Source organism: Mauremys mutica, chromosome 3, assembly GCF_020497125.1.
Source record: "Mauremys mutica isolate MM-2020 ecotype Southern chromosome 3, ASM2049712v1, whole genome shotgun sequence".
NCBI lineage: Eukaryota > Metazoa > Chordata > Testudines > Geoemydidae > Mauremys > Mauremys mutica.
This window is the reverse complement of record NC_059074.1, coordinates 17,791,443-17,809,855: the sequence shown is the minus strand read 5'-3', so window position 1 is coordinate 17,809,855 and position 18,413 is coordinate 17,791,443. Positions and strand designations below refer to the sequence as shown.

General features: G+C 41.1%; 1 protein-coding gene across 1 annotated transcript in view; it reads left to right on the top strand.

Annotated features, from left to right (window-relative positions):
* ADGRF5 (adhesion G protein-coupled receptor F5) overlaps positions 1–18,413 on the top strand; it is an 87,107-nt gene that overhangs the window by 64,010 nt on the left and 4,684 nt on the right. Inside the window, exons 14-19 of the mRNA XM_045011979.1 lie at positions 1,113–1,318; positions 3,236–3,415; positions 4,548–5,945; positions 10,135–10,176; positions 10,276–10,335; positions 13,407–13,491. Of these exons, the coding sequence (XP_044867914.1) occupies positions 1,113–1,318; positions 3,236–3,415; positions 4,548–5,945; positions 10,135–10,176; positions 10,276–10,335; positions 13,407–13,491 (1,971 nt within the window). The remainder of the gene's footprint in view (positions 1–1,112; positions 1,319–3,235; positions 3,416–4,547; positions 5,946–10,134; positions 10,177–10,275; positions 10,336–13,406; positions 13,492–18,413) is intronic.

The window sequence follows — 18,413 nt, the reverse complement described above, 5'->3', positions numbered from 1 at the left end:
ACCTACAAGGGCAACAAATATTTAATAATGGACTCTTCAATCTCGCAGAGAAAAGTATAACATGACCCAATGGCTGGAAGGTGCAGCTAGACAAATTCAGACTGCAAATAAGGTGTTTTTTAACAATGAGAGTAATTAACCACTGGAAGAACCGACCAAGGGTCATGGTGGATGCTCCATCACTGACAATTTTTAGATCAAAATGGGATATTTTTTCTAAAAGATATACTCCAGGAATTATTTGGGGACAGTTATGTGGCCAGAGATCTACAGGAGGCCAGACTAGATGATCACGATTGTCACTTCTGGCCTCGAAATCTATGAGAAATGTTGAATTTTAGTTCTTCTGCTTCTGCTCCCACCTGGAACCCATAAATGCTGAGGTACATGAAAATGAAAATAAAATAAATTAATAACATGAGTGGATGGGGTACTAAACCAAACCTTGCTGAACCTCAGAAAAACGTCTGTTCAGGCTTCAGAAGAAGGGATGGAGAGATTCACCCATCCCTGTGATTAATTCTTATCCCCTACAACAGCAAATCTTTGAGTGCTTTTGCAGGCAAACAGCCTCCCAAAACTTATATCCAAGGGAGGGTTATAATTAAGGATCAGCCCAAACCAAAATGCTGTATCGAAACACCTCTTAATTTGGGATAGGTCAGCTGTGGATACAAATATTTCCAACCTGAGCCCATGTCTGCTAATAAGTTTGCCCTTGCTTGTACAGTGCTTTGAAAATTTTGTGATTGTTTTAGGAAGAACGATGTTCTTGTGGTTAAGGCCCTAGGTCTAGGATGAAGATCTTGGCTCTATTCTCATTTTTGCCACAGGATTCTTGTAAATTACCTTGGGTAGGTTACTCAGTGCTGAGTTTTCCATCCTGGAGATAAGAGGACTTTTCTGTCTCCCAAGCATTGCCAGGTTTCATTCAGTAATGCTTGTGAGGCATGCAGATACAATGCTACAGTGAGGAGTGCCAGGGAAATATGTGTGTGTAGATAGATAGATAGATAGACATCCAGAAGGAAAATTATCTGTACTAAGGAAAATACAGAGAAATTAGAGAATTCTATTCCCTGTCATCCATTTATTTTTTTTTCTTAATACAGAAAATAAAGTTACGTGCTCAGGCAGCATTGGTGTGGGACAGCAAGGAGCACAGATAACAAAACCATGCCCAGCGTCTCAAGGTGTGAATGGCATGAGCATCACCGTTAGAGGGACTGTAATCTATGTGTGTAACAACAAAAACTGGGAGGTTGTGAGAAACAGCTGCATATCTGACCGAATAAACACACTGCTCAGTAATGCTGAGGTAACAACTTTGTGTTCCTTTCATGTTTTTTCAGTAGTTTTAAATAAAGAGTAGACAGCTCTTTCAATTTGTTTCTATTGCTCAAAATGCTTTAACCATTTAAAAAGACATTCAATACTGGAAAAAATGCAACTGTTCAATTACAAGTGCTTTTAAAGCTAAGTAATAAACCCTTTGTTCCATGGGCTACCGGGAGCTATGAGTGCAGCAGAGTAATTTAGAACATCCTGGTGCAGCGCTTATCAAGCCAACCGAAGGAACAGGGTTGTGAGGCACTGAAAATTCTATTACAGTCTAAAGCAAAGAAAATCTCGCTCCCCCACGCTCCACACACCTTTAGCCTTGCAGGGTCCACTATTCTCTGTCAACCTCTCGAAACACACACACACACACAAATAAAGTATAGAGGCTGAGCGCTGTTGCTGTATATGCACATTTTGTGCTTGTTTCCATAGTAAATATAAGGGGGTAGTGCAAATATTTGATTCTGAATAAGGGGTTACCAACCTGAGAAGGTGGAGAAACATCAGCTTAGTCTGCATGATACTTACCTACTGTGCAGACGTTACTGTTCACGTCATTCTGACTAGGCATATAGGCCCTGGTTCAGGAAAGCATTCCCCACTCAGGACGGCACTTAAGCACATGCATACTTTTAAGCACATACTTAAGTCCCATTGAAGTCAATGAGACTTAAGCACATCTTTAAAGGTGAGCATGTGTTTAAGTGCTGTCCTGAATCAAGGCTTTATCCCATACTTATCATCGCAGTGTGTGTGCTATACCACACCTAACCAAGCTGGAGGACCATAAGTACAGACTTCTACCACTTGTCTTAAAGGCAAATAACCCTTAGCTGTTAGAAGCTTTTATCTGCCGTAGGTGGGTGTATATAGTACACATACCATGACTAGCTCTGAACGGAGCATTCATGGCACTCCACAGCCAGAGGGAAGATCACCACAACACAGAGCCTTCACAGGAAGTAAGGAGGGAAATTATGACAAAGTCAAATAGACAAGCCTCTCTCCAGAGCTGTCCAACACTAGCACAACACTTGCTTCTTGCCTCTGGTTCTACTGTAGTGCTGCCTATCCATCAGTGAGTATTGCTGGCTTGCAACTCCCAGGAGCATGTTCCTGCCCTCTGTTCATACTGCAGTGGCTGGATGGTGACCATCACTCTGTCCTGCCATGGCCTTTACATTGCTCATTAACAGTGGTCCTCTATTTGCAGACACACCTGCTCTTCACAGGTAGCTCCAGAGCAGGGGTCGGCAACCTTTCAGAAGTGCTGTGCCAAGTCTTCATTTATTAACTCTGATTTAAGGTTTCGCGTGCCAGTAATACATTTTAACATTTTTAGAAGGTCTCTTTCTCTAAGTCTATAATATATAACTAACTATTGTTGTATGTAAAGTAAATAAGGTTTTTAAAATGTTTAGGAAGCTTCATTTAAAATTAAATTAAAATGCAGAGCCCCCTGACCACTGGCCAGGACCCAGACAATGTGAGTGCCACTGAAAATCAGTTTGTGTGCCGCCTTCGGCACCCATGCCATAGGTTGCCTACCCCTGCTCCAGAGCGTAAGCGATCCCTTGCTGTCAGCTAGTCCCTGGCTTGGAATAATTCCCACATCATGGTGTCTGGCTGAGCGGTCGGTAGGACCACTCCCATTTTTGCTTTTGTCATAACCCCATTTCTGATCTGCACTGTCCATTGGATACAAAAACAGTCCTGCTGCTGCATCCTTTGTCTTCCCTTCTAAAAATCACCTGCCATCACCCTGTCCCTCTATCCAACTAGACTGATGCAGGCGGTACACATCTTTCCCTATGTATTCATTGTGTATCTCAACTGAAGATCAAGCCCCAGGTGCATTGCATATATGTAACATCATGTTTAATTTCCATTCTAGTCTTTGGTGTATGGTCCACAGGCAGAAGAACAGCTACCCACATATCTTGAGACTCTTCATAATACTACACTAAAGGAACAACAAGAAATAAACACTTCACCTGCAAACCTGGTGGCAGTAATTACCATTCTGGATTTGGTTTCAAAGATCCCAACAGAAGCAAAGCCACACACAATGGAAGTAAGTTACAGTTAAGCCTTATAGAAGCTGGATGGCTCTTTGGCCTTTGCATCAGATGGGAATATACTCCCTGATTGGTTAGTACGTGGACTAGGGAGGAGGTGAGGGAGTGATAAGGTAAGAGGAAATAAGAACAAAGATACAGATGAAAGGCCTTGAAGGTGAAGAAGCAGGAGCTTTGCTTTTATATGAAAGGATTCACAAAAGGTGACATGTTTGGAGCAATAGGAGAGAGGACAATTATTATCTGTACAGCATCTAGAAGTGTGCTAAGAACTTTACAGAACGTAGAAGACAGTCTCTGCCACAGAGCGTCTGGTCTTCATTTTAGACATGATACCCAAGTGAGTCTGATAAACAGTAGGGATAGTGGAGAAAAGGAGGAGTACAGAGGTTACGGTGGTATGGTCATACAGTTACTCAAATTGAGATGGTTCCCCTAGGTTTATAAAGGAAGGACTTGGGAGATTGTTTCTTTAATAAATTATGGTGTTTATAGAGGGGCTATGAATTATCTGGAGGATTAGTGAAACCAAGATGATGGAAACGGAAGGAGGCAGCTGAGGTGGGGTGAGTGTGAATTGCAGAGGTGTGTGTTGAGGAATGATGGGTTAGAAGCAGGTATGGGAAAAATGAGGAGGATAAATGTGGAGGGGTTGTTGTGACCAGGTAAGGGAAACGAATTGGCAATAAAAACAGGTGAATTGCAAGAGATGAACAAGGAATGGACAGGAAGTGGAATTAGAGAGGACAGGGCTGATTTTTAGTCATATATCTAGCTGGAAGAAATGGCAAGTTTCAACAAGAGACTTGTTGATTTACACCAGCTAAGTGGACTGGATGTTTGAGCAGAAGGGAGACTGGAGTCAGAGATAACACAGAGGATGCAAACCTGGGAGCCAGGATGGGAGCCAGGCAAAAGTGTAGCAGTATTAGAAGGAAAGATGAGCACCTCTGCTTTCAGTGACCCTGACTTGAGATGGGACATCCAGGGGGAAAGGTCTGAGGGATTGTTTGAGACTGGGCAAAAGGAGAGAGACCAGGCTAAAAAGATAAATTTCAGATGTTATTATTGATAGTAGCAATGTTCGTAAAGAACTTCATTAATACCAGACGTTTGTCTTTATTACAGAATTTCCTCTCTACAGTGAACATTATTGTCGACAATTCCACAATACCTGCCTGGAAAGTTCTGAACAATCAGCAAGCAGAGAACAGTTCTCGGTTACTGAATTCAGTGGAGAAATTTTCCCGGTCCCTCCGGCCAGCTAATAATACCATTCCTTCGATCACCAACAGCAACCTTCAGCTGCAAGGTATAGTTAAAACAGAAAATAGCACGTCAGACTATAATAAGAGCTTTACTTTCTCCAATTCAGCAAACCTCAGCGGTAATGTGCTAATTAATAGTAATATCATTAAGAAATTGGTTGAAAACTCGACCGTCATCTCCGTGGCTTTCTCAACCCTCAGATATATTCTGCCCAACCCCAATGAGACAGATAGGGATGTGAATGGCTTGGTGATGATGACAACAATGAACAGCACGCTCTTTCCGGAGTTCCAGATCTCTCTGACATTTGCCAAAAGCAATTCTTCCCTGAAAGAGCCCCAGTGTGTCTTCTGGAACTTCTCTCACTCTGCTGCTGAAGGAGGATGGGATGACACTGGTTGTGACCCGAAGGATGAAGGAGACAGTGTCATTTGCACCTGCAATCACTTGACTTCGTTCTCAATTCTGATGTCATTCGACCAGGGGTCCTCCCCTTCTGGAGCCGTACTGCAGTCACTAGATTACATTACCTACATCGGCCTGAGCATTTCCATAGTGAGCTTGATTATCTGCATAATAATTGAATCCCTGGTATGGAAATATGTGACCAAAAACAGAACCTCCTACATGCGTCACGTCTGTATATTGAACATAGCTGTGTCTCTTCTGCTTGCAGACAGCTGGTTCGTTGTCACTGCCTTCATACAAGACAAAAAGGAGCTAGTGAATGGGAATGTCTGCATAGCTGCCACCTTTTTCATTCACTTGTTCTACCTCAGTCTCTTTTTCTGGATGCTTGCCCTGGGCCTCATGATCTTCTATCGCCTTGTCTTCATTTTACATGACACTAGCAAGACCATCCAGAAAGCTGTAGCATTCTCTTTGGGATACGGGTGCCCTCTTATTATATCAGTCATCACCATAGCTGTCACTCAGCCGCATAACACTTACATGAGGGAAAATGCCTGCTGGCTCAACTGGGAGAAAAGCAAAGCTCTCCTTGCCTTCATTATACCCGCGCTGATCATTGTGGCTGTGAATTCAATCATTGCTGTTGTAATCCTAGTCAAAATACTAAGGCCTGCCATTGGGGAGAAGCCAAGCAAGCAGGAGAGGAGCTCCTTGATTCAAGCCATCAAAAATGTTGCCACTCTGACGCCGCTATTTGGCCTTACCTGGGGATTTGGAGTCGCAACCCTTAGCAATGACAGCCCAATAGTATTCCATATACTATTTACTCTCCTCAATGCTTTCCAAGTGAGTATCATGTATGCACTGCTTTATTTTTCATGACCATGTAACACAGACTCATAGAAGAAGAAGACAGGAAGGACTAAGACGCTCACGCCCCTGAAGTTACAGTAAATAGATTATATCAGAGGGGTAGCCAAGTTAGTCTGGATCTGTAAAAAGCAACAAAAAGTCCTGTGGCACCTTAGACTAACCGACGTATTGGAGCATAAGCTTTCATGGGTGAAAACTCATTTCATCAGATGCATGTAGTGGAAATTTCCAGAGGCAGGTATAAATATGCAAGCAAGAATCAATCTGGAGATAATGAGGTTAGTTCAATCAGGGAGGATGAGGCCCTCTTCTAGCAGTTGAGGTGTGAACACCAAGGGAGGAGAAACTGCTTTTGTAGTTGGCTACCCATTCACAGTCTTTGTTTAATCCTGAGCTGATGGTGTCAACTTTGCAAATGAACTGAAGCTCAGCAGTTTCTCTTTGAAGTCTGGTCCTGAAGTTTTTTTGCTGCAGGATGGCCACCTTTAAATCTGCTATTGTGTGTCCAGGGAGATTGAAGTGTTCTCCTCCAGGTTTTTGTATATTGCCATTCCTAATATCTGACTTGTGTCCATTTATCCTTTTACATAGGGACTGTCCTGTTTGGCCGATGTACATAGCAGAGAGGCATGGCTGGCACATGATAATGTATATTACATTGGTGGATGTGCAGGTGAAGGAACCGGTGATGTTGTGGCTGATCTGGTTAGGTCCTGTGATGGTGTCGCTGGTGTAGATATGTGGGCAGAGTTGGCATCGAGGTTTGTTGCATGGATTGGTTCCTGAGTTAGAGTTACTATGGTGCAGTGTCTGGTTGCTGGTGAGAATATGCTTAAGGTTGGCAGGTTGTCTGTGGGCGAGGACTGGCCTGCCTCCCAAGGCCTGTGAAAGTGAGGGATCGTTGTCCAGGATGGGTTGTAGATCACTGATGCGTTGGAGAGGTTTTAGCTGAGGACTGTAGGTGATGGTCAGTGGAGTTCTGTTGGGTTCTTTCTTGGGCTTGTCTTGCAGCAGGAGGCTTCTGGTTACACTTCTGGCTCTGTTGATTTGTTTCCTTATTTCCTCGTGCCGGTATCGTAGTTTTGAGAATGCTTGGTGAAGACCTTGTAGGTGTTGGTCTCTGTCTGAGGGGTTGCAGCAAATGTGGTTGTACCTCAGCACTTGGCTGTAGACGATGGATCATGTGGTGTGGCCGGGATGGAAGCTGGAGGCATGAAGGTAGGCATAGCGGTTGGCGGGTTTTAAGTACAGGGTGATGTTAACGGGACCATCACTTATTTGTACCGTGGTGTCAAGGAAGTGGAGCACCCATGTAGATTGCCACTGGTCTGGAGGTATATATTGTCACCAAATTTGAAATAATTGTGCGTGAGGATAAAGTCACAGAGCTCAGCAACCTTGGTATTACCATGTCCCATTGATTATCATCATTCCACCAAGTTTCTGTGATGCCTGTTATATCAATATGCTCATTTAATACTAGGCACTCAAGTTCACCCATCTTAGTATTTAGAATTCTTGCATATGTACACAAGCACTTATAAAATTTATCAGTAGTTAGTTGTTGGCCTTCATGTGATGTAATTGAATGAGACTCTCTTTCATTGGACTATTTCTCTTCAATTTCTACCTGTATTTTATCAACTTCTATCCTCTCCTCATATCTAGGATATAGAGCATCCCCTTTAATAAATCCTCCCTAACTGTTTGCTGAGCTCTGTTATTTTATCCTCATACACAATTATTTCAAATTTGGTGACAATATAAACCTCCAGATCAGTGACACCACTATGGGCACCCCCATGGCCCCACAATATACCAACCTTTCTATGGCTGACCTGGAACAACGCTTCCTCAGCTCTCGTCCACTCACGCCCCTTCTCTACCTACGCTACATTGACAACATCTTCATCATCTGGACCTATGAGAAGGAGACTCTGGAAGAATTCCACCACCATTTCAACAGCTTCCACCCCACCATCAACCTCAATCTGGACCAATATATGCCCACAAAAAAACTTCAGGACCAGACTTCAAAGAGAAACTGCTGAGCTTCAGTTCATTTGCAAAGTTGACACCATCAGCTCAGGATTAAACAAAGACTGTGAATGGCTAGCCAACTACAAAAGCAATTTCTCCTCCCTTGGTGTTCACACCTCAACTGCTAGAAGAGGGCCTCATCCTCCCTGATTGAACTAACCTTGTTATCTCTAGACTGATTCTTGCCTGCATATTTATACCTGCCTCTGGAAATTTCCACTACATGCACCTGAAGAAGTGAGTATTCACCCACGAAAGCTATGCTCCAAAATGTCTGTTAGTCTATAAGGTGCCACCGGACTCTTTGTCAATAAATAGATTGTGTTTCTTACTGATTGGTCACAGATGAAGGTGACACCCTACTCCCAAGGTCTTTGCCAATAAGTTGTGAGGCAATTCTTTCCCCAAATTATGCAAACAGCTCTACTTTGTGCATGGGAGCAAGATTCACTATGCTTAAGGATGTATTCCCATTTATTATATATTCTGACCTACCATCAGATTCTGTTTCCTCCAGTGCTACTTTAGCAGGTTATCACTTCCAAATAATTAGGGATTGTAGGACGGCAATCCAGCTCTAAGGCATCAAAGACACAATAAATTGATGAGCAATACTAATAAGTGGGAAGTAAACAACTGAAATGGACCAACCCACCGGACTGACTGTTTTCTGCCAATCATGAGGGAAAATTTTTACTTGCAGAATGAGTTCTAACCATTAATGAAGTAACCTGGGAGTATGGACTCCTGGGTTCTAGTCCTCTCTGTTTTTCATTCCGCCCAGAGCTTTCAGGGTCTAGAGCTCCATGGCATCCCATCAGGCAGACTGCTCTAGAGCAGGACCATATTCCCTTTCACTGATAATTCCAAAATTTTTGGTTTCTTTGCAGATGAGAACAACACCCAACAAATTCTGAAATATCAAATTCTCCGTAAAATGGAATTACCTTTCTCTACCCAGCGCTGTTAACAAATACCAGTTCATATGTGTAAACCACTCAGATTCCCTGGGTGAAATGCCTTTAAAATTGAAAATAACTATCAGAATTATTGTGTCACTAAGGTATGGGTTTGGGGGAAAAAGGAAACTTTTGGGAAAAAATATTGGGGGGTTTTTTCCCCATTTTTTTGCCTGGTATGGAAAAATTATAAATTTTGGGAAAAATTGAAAAGGAACTGTTATATGAAATATTTCAGTGAAATAATTTTTAGAGTAATGTTTAAAATAATATTACTTCTGCCCTTCTGGCCTTCAAAATATTTTCCAATAATAAATAATAAGTATTTTAAATGAACAAAATGTTTCTCTAGGCAAAAAAATGCACCTAAATACCTGAGTGTAAAGCTGCAGCTCATCCTTAATGCTAGATGTATTTGTCCTTATTATCTGAATCAAAACAATAGAATTTATACTTGCTCCCATGCACAAGTTTGGTATACTTTATTTCATAAATATACCAAACAGTACTTTTTATGTGCTAACTAAATTACGCAGAATACATTTCTCATTCTTAAAGAAGTTAATCAAGTTTAGTTTTGATAAGCAACTAACTACTGCAGATATTTCAATTTTTCCACAAAATTTCGTTTCTTTTGTGAAACAAAAAGAGAAAAAAATGTTTTTTCCCCCGTCTTCAAAATTTTACATCCCTAGTCACTTTGCATATTACTTTTTGATAGCAACATGTTAACCACACAGTAACAACCTGGGAAAGAATAGCAGTCAATATTGTGGAAACATTGAATAAGCACTACTGCATTATAGAACAGAGCAATTAATTGGTCACCATCTTCTCATGCAATACCCAGGAACAATGGGATGATTTAAAGACACAATGACATCCATAACCTGGAAATTCTTGTCTGTGTTGGTTTGCGTCACATCTGTGAGCTGAATTATTATTACTATCTATATTACAGCAATGCCTAGAGAACCTCAAACAAGATCAGGACTCCATTGTGCTAGGTTCTGTACAAACACATAGCAAGAAACAGTTCCTGCCCTGAAGAGCTTATAATTTAAATAGTCAAGACAGACAAATGGTGGGAGAGGAATGCTCTAGTGTGGTTAAATGTGGACAAATTAATATATTGTTTATATTTAAATATCATATTTTTATAGGGATTATTCATTCTGGTGTTTGGAACTCTCAGGGACAAGAAGGTAAGAATTAAACTAACGTCTTACACCTGATACAAAGAAATACTTAGTATTTGAATTGGCTGCATGGATTTACTGATTTACTTTGTTTGCAAACCACAGGTAGTAGAAGCCTTGCAGAACAAATATTCACTTGGAAGATGGAGTACGCAGCAAACAAAGGTTAATCCTCTCTAAGAATGGATTTCATAGTTACTTTATTAATACTCTGCAGTGCCTCAGATGTATATTTAGTCGAACATATTTTATACTCATACTTATTTACTAGAGCTGCTCAAAAAAAAAAGAGTTGGGAGAAATGAATTTTTTAAAACTCTCCCCCTTTTTCAAAATTCAAAATATTTTGACCTATAGTTGGTCAAAAATGGGGGAGGTGGTGTTACGAAAATTGAATCAATATTTTTACTTTTAAAAAATATATTCAAAATGTCTTTGAAACTTTGAAATTTGGTTGATTTTTTTTGAAATTCAAAACATTTCAACCAGCTCCACTATTGACACACACAGGGCCATAGAAACATATGGGGTGCCTGATTCTGGGGGAAGTCCCCACTGACTACAAACAGGAAGGGATAGAAATCCACATGCTTCTGGGCAGGACAGATTCGAAGGGCACGTGTTAGCAGGGCTCACAATAGCACTCTAAAAATAGCTGTGTAGATGTTGCTTTGACAGTGCAGCTCAGTCTGGAGCTCAGGCTCTCATGCCCGCCTCTTCCAACCTCCTCCCCTCCAAGCTTGAGAGCCTTTGCTCCAGCCCAAGCTGTGAGGCCTACACAGCTATGAGAGTCCCACTGGCATGAGTCTGTGTGCCTGGGCTGGGAGGGTCACTCCCAGATGCAGTGTGGACATGCCTTGACTATTGGGGGTCAGGAGGGACTTTCTCGAGAGACAGATTTATCCCAGAATTTCCCACTGCAGGGTTTCCTCCACCTCTCTCTGTAGCATCTGGATACTGGACTAGATGGACCACGGGTCTGATCCAGTATGGCCATTCCTGTGGCCCTGACATTTTTAAATGGTTAAATTCATAGAAATATGGGCCTATGAGAGACAATGGAGTTTATGCACAGAAGAATAAGTTATAGCTGTCGTGAAGCCACTGCTGCAGTTGATACGAATTAGCACCCTTGCTGGCAAGCACATTAGAATCCCAGGTTGAAATACACTTGCAGAGCTGATACCTCCACATAAAGGTTTAAGGCGCTTTGTCTAGACAGTTCAGGAGAGCTTGCACTGTGCCTGCCTGTGCTGTACTTATTCCATGGGTTGACAGAGGACTTCACCAACACACCTTCACTACAGACCCTTTGTAAAGAGCGTGTCTGCCTCCTGTCAGGCTGGAACATTTCCATACAGCTTTTTAAAAAAATATGTGATTGTTCATCTGGTACCTGCTAATCTGCAGCCACTGGTTGGGTTGTTGATATGAATGGGAATAGTGTTTGATTGGAAACTCATCCGGTGCTCCATTCCAATCAGAAATGAGCAGACCAACTAAAATTGCACACTCCTTACTCACTCCTGATTCAGGAAAAGCCCCCATTGGGCCAACTCAAACTCCCAGCAACATCAGTGGAAGTTGCACCCTTCAGGATTTTGGCCTCTTTCAATGGGAGTTTTGCCAATAAGGAGAGAGTAAGCAAAGCAGATCAGGCCCTGTGTGACCATCCTTCTTAAAAATAATTAATTCACATTCATCTTCTTCCTTGATAACCTTATGGACTTGTGTTTCAAATCTATTAAATTGCATCCTTTCTTCCACAGCCATTCAGTCTGACGAACCTTATAAAAACACTATCACATTTAATAGGGAATGAGGACCCTGCTATAGAAAGTTTAAACCGATCTATTGCAGAGATCTCATTAAATTCTATAGGCTTTTAGAGTGTTTCTATTGAACCCCTTTTTATCTCTGGAGAACCCTGTTGGTTCCAGCCCTATAAAATGCTATGGGACTTTCATCTCCAGCAAGATAAACTCATTTTCTCCCTGCCCCTCTGTAAAATACCATTTGTTTTATAGTTTGTGTTCCACCTGCCCTCTGGTGGATGGAATCAGACTTGCTGAAATGCTTGTGGTAATCTCATCTGCTGATGACTGACTTAAAGAGGATGTCAGGCATAGTGCTATTGGCCATGCTAATGGCAATTCTCCTTGAGCTCAAGTGGCAGAAGCCCTGTGTTGTCTGGAGTGAAAGGTCCTGTAGTCTAACCCCATATATCATATGCGCCATTTAGGCAGAGGCTATTTGTGGCTGTGTCTTGTACTTTATTTTAAATTTAATCTGTCTGCTTCTCTCTTGTCCACGATCATTACCATAAATGTACATATTCCTGGCTGAAGAATATGCCAGACAAATAATAGAGTCACAGCACACACACAAACAATTCAGTCTAAAACCACAATCCAGTCCAAACAGAGCAAGCCACAAGAAAGCAAACACAGAGAGAAGTGAAGGCTCTAATTTGTGCTGATAGGTTGAATGCTACTGGATGCCTCAATAGCATCACTATTCCCTCTGCAGTAGATTGCTTTAAAGCAGTGGTGCTCAAATTTTCCAGACTGCTATACCCATTTCAGGAGTCTGATTTGTCTTGTGTACCCCACAAGCTTCACCTCACTTAAAAACGACTTGCTTACAAAATCAAACATAACACTACGAAAGCGTCACACTGTTAATGACAAGTTGGGGACTTTCTCATTTTACCATATCACTATAAAATAAATTGATTGGAATATAAATGTTGTACTTACATTTCAGTGTATGGCATATAGAGCAGTATATAAACAAGTCAGTGTCTGTATGAAATTTTAGTTTGTATGGACTTCGCTGGAGCTTTTTATGTAGCCAGTTGTAGAACCAGGCAAGTATCTAGATAAGTTGATGTAAGCCCTGGAAGATCACTGGGTACCCACAGGGATACGTGTACCTCTGGTGGAGTATAGGGTGACCAGATGTCCTGATTTTATAGGGACAGTCCCAGTTTTTGGGTCTTTTTCTTATATAGGCTCCTATTACCCCCGACCCCCTGTCCCAATTTTTCACATTTGCTGTCTGGTCATCCTAGTTGAGAACTGCTGGTTTAATAGGCCCCTTTATCTAGCCTGCCCAAAACCCCATTTATATGCCATCTGTGTGCTCCACTGAACAGCATTCTATTCACAGTCTTTTAAAATGTAGCTGCAGAAAATGTTCCTGACTTTTAACTAAAACCAGTTTCCATCTTACAGTCAACGTCCCTGGGTGATTCTACCCCCGTGTTCTCCATGAGCTCTCCATTCTCAGGAGCACTAAACAACTTATTTGGCAAAGCAGGTATGTGACAATGGCTACGTGATAACAAGGACAACAGACAGGATTTTTTTTTGTCCTTTCAAATCTTTTTCTATTAAGGTTTGTTTAAAAATTGATTAGATTAGTTTTTTCTAAAAAAAAATCAGTCATCTCAAGCAGTTCGTGGCCCTCAGAGACCAAGTACGGGCTCTTGAGACCAGAGTAACTGAACTTGAGAAGTTAAGGAGACAGAAATACATAGATGAGACTTTCCGGGACACAGTAGAACAGTCCCACCCCCAGTCTGACCCCTGTGCTGTTGAGAAGAATGAAAGTCTTGTGGAAGGAGAACATCAAGCTGGAGCAGAGAGAAATGATCCCGTAGTTGGGACCATCCTTCCAGATGATGCCATGGTATCTTCTCACAGTGAGGATACCCCTCCTGGGGAGGGGACCTCTGTTATTAGGAAGAGACAGGCAATAGTAATGGGGGATTTGATTTTAGAAATATAGGTAGTTGGGTTTGTGATGACTGGGAGAACCTCATGGTCTGAAGGTTGCAGACCTCTCACACCTGCGAGGTGTGAAGGTTGCGAACCTCTCAGCACATAGAGACAGACTTATGTGCAGTGGTTGTGGTACAGGTAGGTACAAATGACATAGGGAAAGTAAGAGAGAGGTCATGGGGGCCAAATTTAGGCTGCTAGGTAAGAGATTAAAGTCCAGGTCCTCCATGGAAACATTCTCTGAAATGCTTCCAGTTCTATGCATAAGGCCACTTAGACAGGCAGAACCACAGGGTCTCAATTGTCTGGTAGAGGAATTTAGGTTTATTAGGAACTGGAGAACCTTTTGGGAAAGGAGGCACCTATACAGGAATGATGGGCTCAACTAAACCAATCGCTGGCATGTAAAATTAAAAAGGTCATAGAGAACTTTTTACAGTAAGGCCTGAGGGAAAGCCGACAGGTGCAGAAAAGCACACGGTTCAGACAGACACATCCCTTAGGGGAGGATTTATTAAAGTGGATGCTCTATATCCTAGATAAGAGGAGAGGATAGAAGTTGATAAAATACAGGTAGAAATTGAAGAGAAACAGTCAAATGAAAAAGAGTCTCATTCAATTACATCACAAGAAGGCCGACAACTAACTACTGATAAATTTTATAAGTGCTTGTGTACATATGCAAGAAGTCTAAATACTAAGATGGGTGAACTTGAGTGCCTGGTATTAAATGAGGATATTCATATAACAGGCATCACAGAAAGTTGGTGGAATGATGATAATCAATGGGACATGGTAATACCAAGGTACAAAATATTTAGGAACGACAGAGTAGGTTTCACTAGTGGGGGAGTGGCACTATAGGTGAAAAAACAGAGTCAAACATAATAAAGATTTTAAATGAACCAAACAGTACTATGGAATCTCTATGGATAGAAATTCCATGCTTGAATAATAAGACTATAGCAGTAGGAATGTACTACCAACCACCTAACCAGGACAGTGATCGTGACTGTGAAATGCTCAGGGAGATTAGAGAGGCTACAAAAACAGGAAACCCAATAATATTGAGGATTTCAACTATTCCTATTTGTCTGTGTGTAATAGTGCTTAAGTGGATCATAACTGAGGAAGTCAAATTCAGGACGAACTGCTGAGAAATAGGGCAAACAAAACCCAAACCAGATGGTTATTCTTGTATAAGATATGCCAAACCAGCCACAACATTAGTTTCACAACACTGGCTAACAAGAAAACATAAAGGCAGTTTCCTCAGGCAGTCCAGTTCTTATATCACCACCAAAAACACTGGATTCAGAGATGAGTGGTTCTTTACAACCAGTCTCATCAAATAATAGGTTCTTCTGATCCCAAAGGACCAGCCACAGACTCAGATCAATATATAACTTAGATTTTACCCAAAAGTCACACTGGTGCCAATCCTTTAGTATCTAAAATCTAAAGGTTTATTCATAAAAAGAAAAAGAAAGAAAGAAAGAAAGAAAGAAAGAAAGAAAGAAAGAAATGGTGAGAGTTAAAATTGGTTAAAGGAATCAATTACATACAGTAATGGCAAAGTTCTTGGTTTAAGATTGTAGCAGTGATGGAATAAACTGCTGGCTTAGGTCAAGTCTCTGGAATACATCCACAGCTTGGATGGGCCATTCAGGCCATTGTTCAGAGCTTCAGTTTGTAGCAAAATTCCTCCAGAGGTAAGAAGCAGGATTGAAGACAAAATGGAGGTGTTTCCAGGGCCTTTTATAGCTTTTGCCCTGTGGAGGCAATTGTTCTTACTGTGGAAAATTACAACAACAAGATGGAGTTTGAAGTCACATGGGCAAGTCACATGTCCATGCATTTTGCCTAGTCACAGCAGGAAATTTCATTAAGTGTAGATAGGCATCTCCCATGGTTCATTGTCATTTAAATGTTTTTTGATGGGCTACTCAATTTGAATATTTCCTCCAAGATATGCTGGCTAATTACTTCATAGGCATTACCCCAGGAGCAAATATTTGAAATCCAAGTATATAACCAAAACCTATAACTTCACATACAAAAATGATACATCCAGATAGCATAATCATAACCAGCAAATCATAACCTTTTCATAGACACCTCATTTGACAAATTTTGTTGCAACCACTGTTATATACTTGCAGCAAATCTTGTACAATGATCTATATGGTCATATTGTAATCAGATAACGTCACACTGTGTGTGTTACCTCAGGATGGGATGCAGAGATTAAATTTCTAGACACCATTAATGACTGCTTCTTCAAGCAGCTAGTCCAGGACCTCATAAGGGGAGAGGCAATTCTTGATTTAGTCCTACGTGACTCACGGTATCTGATCCAAGAGGTGAATATAGCTGAACTGTTTGGTAATAGCAACCCTAATGTAATTAAATTTAACCTCCTTATAGGGGAGAAATACCAAAGAAAACCACCATCTTACTTCAAAAAGGGGAATTACACAAAAATGAGGAGGTTAGTTAAACAGATATTAAAAGGAACAGTTACAAGAGTGAAATGCCTGCAAGCTGCATGGAAACTTTTAAAAAACACCATAATAGCGATTATTAAATTAAATGTGTACCTCAAATAAAAAAAACAACAGTAAGAGTACCAAAAAATGTCACCATGGGTAAAACAATAGAGTAAATGAGGTAGCTAGAGACAAAAAGACATCCTTTAAAAAAGTTGGAAGTCAAACCCTACAGAAGAAACTAGAAAGGAGCATAGTCAAGTGTAAAAATATAGTTAGGCAGACCCAAAAACAAGTTGAAGAGCAACAAGCAAAAGACACGAAAACTAGTTGCAATAATTTTTTTAAGTACAGGAAGCCTGCCAAACGGTCAGTGGAGCCACTGGATAATTGAGGTGCTAAAGGAGCGCTCAAGGAAGACAAGGCCATTGCAGACAAGTTAAATGAATTCTTTGCATTGGTCTTCACTGCAGAGGATGTGAGGGAGATTCCCACACATGAACCATTCTATTTAGGTGACCGATCTGAGGAACTGTCCCAGATTGAGGAGTCAATACAAGAACAAACTGATAAATTATACAGTAATAATTTGCCAGGACTAGATGGTATTCACCCAAGAGTTCTGAAGGAACTCTAATCTGAAATTGCAGAACTACTAATTTTGGTATGTAACCTATTGCTTAAATCAGCCTCTGCAACAGATGATAGTGGGTAGCTAATGTGACGCTGAATTTTTTAAAAAGGCTTTAGAGGCAATCCTGGCAATTACAGGCCAGTAAGCCTAAATTCAGTATCAGCCAAATGGGTTGAAACTATAGTAAAGAACAGAATTATCAGACACATAGATGAATACAATATGTTGGGGAAAAGTCAACACAGCTTTTGTAAAGAGAAATCATACCTCACCAATCTATTACAATTCTTGCATGGGTCAACAAACATGTGGACAGGGGTGATCCAGTGGATAGAGTGTACGTGGACTTTGAGAAACCCTTTGACAAGGTCCCTCACCAAAAGCTCTTAAGCAAAGTAAGCAGTCATGGGATAAGAGGGAAGGTCCTCTCATGGATCAGTAACTCATTATAAGACAAGAAACAAAGAGTAGGAATAAATGGTTAGTTTTCACAGTGGAGGTAGGTAAATAGTAGGCCCCCCCAAAGATCTGTACTGGGATCAGTGCTGTTCAACATATTCATAAATGATCTGGAAAAATGGGTAAATACTGAGGTGGCAAAGTTTGTAGATGATACAAAATCATCTACAGGATACTGGGCTAGATGGACCATTGGTCTGACCCAGCATGGCCATTCTTATGTTCATGACATGGTGCAATTAGTATAGTTCTGAGCTACACTGCACCACCTAGGACTGAGGAGATCTGAGCTGTTGCTTGAAAGCAGCACCTGTTGGCATAGGGTAGCTGTTTTACTAAGGCTAACTTATTAATTGATACTTAGGGAGGTATTGTTCTAAATTAAACTCAGAATAACTTGATCCCTATAGGTGTGATCTTTTTAATCCAACTATAGCTCAGATGAGATGAGGAAAGGTTTGGGCTGAAAGCAGCAAATGAGGGATCTTAATAGATACCAAACAATTATGTTTTAAAAGTGTCTTTTTAACCACATATTGGGGCAAAAATCTAGTGCCAGAACCTACTGAAGCCAAAAAGATTGCATCAGTACAACCAAACAGAATTTGTCCTATATTTTTTAAAAGCCATGCCACGATTTTCCCAAATGGATATTTAAAGTTATACTCCCACATTTGTATTCAGGCACCTCATTAAGTAGCCTGATTGCTTTCTATGGGAGCTGCTCGGTGCTCAGCACTTTGAAAATCGAGTCACTGATTTAGCTACCTAAGTATTCGTATAGTTTAAAGCCAGACGGGATGATTAGATCATCTAGACCAGTGTTTCCCAAACTTGGGATGCCGCTTGTGTAGGGAAAACCCCTGGCGGGCCGGG